The 6,482-nt window shown below is 34.9% G+C and overlaps 1 protein-coding gene across 1 annotated transcript; it reads left to right on the top strand.

The window, feature by feature from the left end:
- The first annotated feature begins 1,215 nt into the window (after positions 1–1,215).
- On the top strand, positions 1,216–4,986 carry LOC104224775 (uncharacterized). The gene is made up of 2 exons (XM_009776480.2): positions 1,216–1,621; positions 4,087–4,986. The coding sequence occupies exon 2, from the start codon at positions 4,087–4,089 to the stop codon at positions 4,807–4,809; it is 723 nt and encodes a 240-aa protein (XP_009774782.1). The 5' UTR covers positions 1,216–1,621; the 3' UTR covers positions 4,810–4,986.
- The last annotated feature ends 1,496 nt before the right edge of the window (positions 4,987–6,482 follow it).

Below are 6,482 nucleotides of genomic sequence, written 5' to 3'. Positions count from 1 at the left end.
GTTGTCGTCCATTGTGATCTAAAACCAGGTAACATACTTTGGGATGAAGAAGACATGGTTGCAAGAATAAGTGACTTTGGTATATCCAAACTTATGACAACAAATAAAATGATAGCACAAACCAAGACGTTAGGCACACATTCTCAAGTCCTTTTTATTTATGTTGAACAACATAATCTATCTCAGTGTAATTAGTGTCACTTTTTATAAACAAAATAGAAAGATAAGATATTATGTCATCTTTTATTGATAAAAATATATGATGAATGTTTGCAGAATACAGATCAGAAGGCTTAGTGTTAACCGTGGGAGATGTTACAGGCTATAGCTATAGTATCTTGTTAATGGAGATATTTACATCCGCGTACGATCTATTGGTTGGAGAAGTCAACCTGAAGAGATGAGTGTTCGACATTCATTGATATATAGAAGATCGAAACTTAGTTTCTGCAAAGTGCAGCAGCAAGCCAAAATGGAAGGTAAAAGTTCTGGCGAGGGCCGAGTAGTAGGTAGTACTATGAATCGAACCTTAAATGTTTATGGGATACAAGTATTAAGAGCTGTACCATTGAATTGAATTACAAAATATGAATGGTAACAACTTAATTCATACCTTTGTAAAAATATGTAACACAAACTTCGGAGATTCATGGTCTCCCTAAAATTGAAGAGGTCCTACCTTCGTACAAGTCACTTCACTATGATTCGACTGTGAGCGCCTAATTTTTGCCCTACAGAAAAATATTCCTACAAAATCCACAAAAAATAGTTTTCTCCTATTTGTTTTTGAACTTATAGAATTTTCTTTTAAATTGATTGTATGCATTTAGTTGCATTTTCATGCATGTTCAATATTTTAAAATCATAAAAAAAATCATAAAAACTGTCACATCTTTCATGCCATCTTAGGTTTAATTTGCATTTTTAGGAATTAATTACTCTTTAATTTGTTAGATTAAATACATGAAAATCACAAAAAATATACATTAGCTTTAATCAATTAGTTTATTTAATTAGTTAAAATGCTAATTAGGTCGTTTTGGTAAAATAAATTTAATTAGTAATAAAGTGGCTTATTTTTGAAAGATCAAATTGGCTCTTAGTTTCAAATTGGCCTAATTTCAAGGCCCAAATCACCCAAGCTCATACCATCCCAGCCCACTACCCAAATACCCATTCCCTACCATTAAAAACGGCGCACCCCTCTCTCACAACAGAGAATCAGATCGAATTGACTCCTCTCTGAAGAGAAGCAAAAACGGACCCCCCCACCCCCCTCAATCGAGATCGACAACGGCCACTCTTCTCTTTCACTCTCTCTGTACAAACGAACACACACACACACACACACACACACACACGCACACACACAAACGAAAAAGCAAGAAGAAAATTGAAAGTTCTGAAGATTTTGAAAGTTGAAAACGACAAAAGAGGTTTCAAAATTAGAAGAAAATTGGGAGAACAGGGAGTTTCGAAGACTCTGCGCTGCTTTATCTCTCCAATTTCTGGGTGTTCGAGTTTTGATTTTGATTTCAGAAGCTGAAGCTGTTTTGTTGATTCTGTGCTTCCCTTTCGTCTTTATTTGGCTATTCTAGTTTGTCTCTACTGCTGCCTAGAGGTATTTATCTCAATCTCGAAATCTAATCCTTGTTTGGACATCCCCGTGCTATAATTTTACTGAAATTTGTTTGTGTATATCTGGTGGAATGTTTTCTCTGTCACTGTACATTTTACGATAAGTAGGTTGGGTATATTGAACACATAAGCCTAAATGTTCACGGAATCTGAGCATGAAATTTGGTTCTGCAGCTTACATGAGGAATTCCTCTACTGGTGTATTTTGCATCACACATTCTAAGTTCTAATAAATGTATGCACTGGTCTAAATTCCTCTACTGGTGTAGAATTATAATGTATTTATAGCTAGTTTAAGGGGAACCAAAGGTGTTCTTTGTTTAATTTCAGTAATGTATTGTAGGCTGGAGGGGTCTTTTTTCACTGCAAGAAATGGAGTTTTAGGATGGAAAGTGGTTTTAGCTAGGCAATTAGTGGATATTATTATTATGAGAAGAAAGCAATAAAATGGTTTGTAGTAGATGGAGTACGACATCATAATATGGAAATTTTATGATAGGGAAAATAAGCAAATGATTTTAAGTGAAATCTTGGATTCAATAGGCAATGTATTTATAGCTCGAACCTTGAGGAGATATGTTGTTGTAGGGTTGCTACAGCAGCAGCCTTTTAATTTTTGGACAAAAATTTGTGGCATTGGAAAGTGGCTGTCCTTTCTTCGCTATGTGAATGTGAAAAATCCTTTTCTTTGGCAGTACTCCGTATCCTTGGATTTATGGATAAGTTTCAACGATCTTGTCTGTGGTGTGCATGCTAATTAGCAGTGCTTTTTTCCATTTAAGATAACTGAATATTTTTGACGTCATATGAACACTATCTCTAGTTTAATTGAGTAAAAAATAAAATAAAATGTGTAAGTAAACAGTGGTTATTGTCAATCTGGATTGTTTTCGTTCTGGACGAGTTGATTGTGTAGTTCTAAATTTGAATAATGTGTATTCATATTTTTCAATTAATTTTTAGATTGTCTTATATGTACTTCTACAAAGAAACTCCATAATACTTGAATCTTTCACTTACGTTCTTGAACTCTAGGAAAATAATCAATTCTCGAATATTCGTAGTTGCTTTAGGCACGTTTTAATCAAATTATTGCGATTATGTACATGTTCGCGTGACACGATTATGATTTCAAAAAATGTATATTCGTAGAAATGCTTTTAGGCGCGGCTTAAATTATTATTGTGATTGTGTACTCGTTCGCGTGATATAATTACGATTTTCAAAATTAAAGCGAGGTATGCTTTCGCGCAACTTCGGCCAAACATTCTTAAATTAGTAAAGCGTGATAGATACTCATGGTCTTGTGAGTCTTGATATTGAAACAAGGTGGAACTCCACATATACAATGTTAGATACAACTCTAAAATTTGAAAAAGCCTTTACAAAAATGTACGTGGATGACCATAAGTATCAAAAGAATTGTCGAGAAATAAGTGCTTTAAGAGGAAATCCATCTGTAGTGCAGACGACTGGAAGAATGTGAAAGCTTTTATCAAGTTTCTTAGCATTTTCTATCAGACAACTTTAAAATTTTCAGGCAGTTTATATGCTACTTCCCAACTCTTTCTTCCATGAATTTTTCAATCTTCGAAATGCTATTATAAAGTATACCAAAAGCGATGAAAAGTAAGCTTGAGAAATATTGGGGTAAGTTTGAGGATATGAATAGTTTATTTCATCTCTTCTCTGTATGTCTCTCTTCTCTTTCCTCTCATTCGTAGTATTATTTTTGTTTTAATTTGTTTCATCCTCGTTTGTTTTAATTTAATATAGTGAATCATTCTTCTATAACTGTCGGCTATTAGTGAATTGTTCCAATTTCATGGTGTAGGAATGGAATGAAAGATTGAATATGATGCGTAATTTTGGGATAGAAATTTGTAGTTACTGAGAAATCAACCAAATTAGACATTTGGGCGTCACAATTTGTTATTGGAAAATTCGAATAGAATATTCTCAGAAATAATAATTTAAATTTCTTCATTCAAGTGTCAAAGGTTGGTTGAGGGAGTTATGACTTAGGTCACAAATTCAAGCCCCCAGGGTTAGTTCAAGTGGCAATGGTTGAGGGCAAGTTCAAGCCCTGCGCCATGAGAACTAAGCCTGATATTTAAGTGGAGAAGAGTAGAGGGGTGGTCCATTATAACCGAGTTTCGAAAGCTGCGGTTGGCCTCGGACGGATTTCTCGGTCATTTAAAAAAAGTTATCTTACTCTGTATTTTTTAGTTGAAATAAGAAATATCGTAGAGTTCAAATAGAGCGTTTCTGCATTTGTTGATTTGGGATCTTGTTGGCATGACTGACTATTCGGAGAGAACTGATTTTTCTCTTACTCCCAGTTACTACATGAGTCTGAACTGGAATTATTGTCTTCTCCATGCCACTTTAATGTGATAAGAACCAAGGTAAAATTCATCTCTTTGTTTGCTCTTTTTATGCTCACAGATGAGTCGATCAAGGGAAGAAGCCGCCATGAAGCGGAAAAGACCAGACTTGGATTCACCTACTCAGGGACTTCCAGATGCTGAACGTGTAGTGCTCAGTCTGGTCAAAAATAAAAAGAATCTGGGCATCTGGGTAGCAGAGGTGAAAAAGGAGGCAAACCTCCCACCAACTCTTGTGGATAAATCCCTGACCGCACTCGTGAAAAAGAAGTTGATAAAACAAGTTGTGAATATCCAAAATAAGGGAAAGAAGCATTACATGGCTGTTGAGTTTGAACCTTCGGAGGAACTGACTGGTGGTTCATGGTACTCTGAGGGAAATCTTGATAAGGAATTCATCACCGTTCTCAGAGACACGTGCCTCAAGGTCATAGAATTGCTGAAAGTTGCTACGGTGGAGGGAATCCACAACTTCTTGAAGAAAAGGAAAGTTGTGGAGTGCACAAGTCAGCAAATTGCGGAAATATTGAACTCTATGGTTCTAGACAATGCTATTATAGAGGTGAAGAGCACTGGATTGGGAGAATATCATCCTATTCCCGTTGGATCAGTTTGTTATCGAACTGCAAGCGGAGTTGCTTTAGGGACTGGTCCGAAAACAATAGGGCCAATGGCTTCAATTCCATGCGGTGCTTGCCCTAGGATTAGTCAATGTTCACCCAATGGAGTTATATCCCCACAAACCTGTGTCTATTACACTAAATGGTTGAACACTGAATTTTGATGGACTTCTGCTAAGTAAATCCGGTGTTCACTGCACTACCACATATTGGTTGCTATCTGATTTCTTGTTAATCTTTTTGTTTAGATTGAAGCAACTTTCTGATTACTCATAGTTTTCAGTTTTTATTAGAATGTTTGAACTCAGTAGAAATATTTGCTGCTTTTTTATGCCTTGAAATCTCTCCAGGCTGATCAGAAGTTTGATGAAAATCACAAACTATCGTGGCATCCTTTGACATGGGTCAAGTTGATACTAGGTAGCTAACTGTCACTTGAACAAGTCATTCTAACATCTGAATTTATTTCCCTATAGATGAAAAGCTTCACTACATGAGATAGCCAAAGAATTGGCACATGGCTTCTTGAGTTCTTCCAACTAGTATATGTACCTGTGCGTTGCGAGGATAATATAAAATATAACATTTTTTTAAAAAAAAGTATTTTTTAAAATACGGTAGACACAAAGGAACATTAAAATGCTATTATTTTATGAACATATAAATATACTGAATATTCATACATTCAAGTCATGTGGAAATAGACTTATCCACTAGAAAACATATGGTGAGGAAAAGACGTAGTTTAAAATATGACACAGAGAAAAAACTAATTTGTGATAGAACTACATTTATATTACAATAACCACATTGTAGTTGCTACATATCATATCTAGTGCTTGTAAAGTGCTTGGTCCTTAGTCATTCATCATCATTTTTACGAAGTGTAGTGGTTGTTGAGATTTTAGCTAAACTTTTAGTCAAATAATGACTTGACAAACAATACAGAAATGGTTAAAGCTAGTATCATTCAGCCCAAGAAATTATTAGTGTGATCATCAAACGCTCCTTTGCATTGAAGTGTACAATCGAACTGTTGGGAAAGCCAAAAATCCGAAAATGTTGGATGTCTTAGGTGAAACTGTCTCCACAGGCGAAAATGGCAAAACATTGAACAGGTGCATTCATACGCCGGCTGTTAAAACTTTGGAGAATATGAATTTTTGCATGCTATAGATAATAGAACCAATAAAAAGACAGTTAAAGAAGTTCATATCGGCAACATTTAAATTGCTTTTTGTTCCAAAGGAAACTTGAGGTGTTGGATGAGCTAGGAGGCAATCCTTCAGAAACTGATAGTATAAAATGGGATGAATTAATAATGAGCTTAACTTTAAAGAAGGTCAGCACCAACCAATAAGTGTTGTTCTAATATTTTCAAACTAACTTAAAATAATTACATAAAAATATTTAATGTCCACATTATTTCATTAAAATAATTGAATAAATTTACAAAGAATATGGACCTATTTTTTGTATATATTGTAGTTCCATAGGTCTTCTTTTGAAAGGTTCAACCAGATCGTGGTTTCAACGTTCCTACAGAGACATAATTTTTTTAGTCACGACGCACAAAGTTGTGAAAAACAGAATGATAGAAATTTAGAATAGTATTCAATAGAATATATGTACTCATATACAAATAATATGGACATGACGCTTGTATGTATCATAGTTCCAGAAGTCTTCTTTCCAATGACATAAACAGATCGTAGTTTCAATGTGTCTGCGGAGATTTATGTTATTTTTAGTTAGGACACACAGCTGTAGAAAGCACAATACCAGATGCTTAGAACTGAATTCAAATGCCTATCGTATAAATGTAATATTAATCTGG

Source organism: Nicotiana sylvestris, chromosome 5, assembly GCF_000393655.2.
Source record: "Nicotiana sylvestris chromosome 5, ASM39365v2, whole genome shotgun sequence".
Lineage (NCBI taxonomy): Eukaryota > Viridiplantae > Streptophyta > Magnoliopsida > Solanales > Solanaceae > Nicotiana > Nicotiana sylvestris.
The sequence above is the reverse complement of the archived record's forward strand: the minus strand, read 5'-3'. Positions and strand labels throughout refer to the sequence as shown.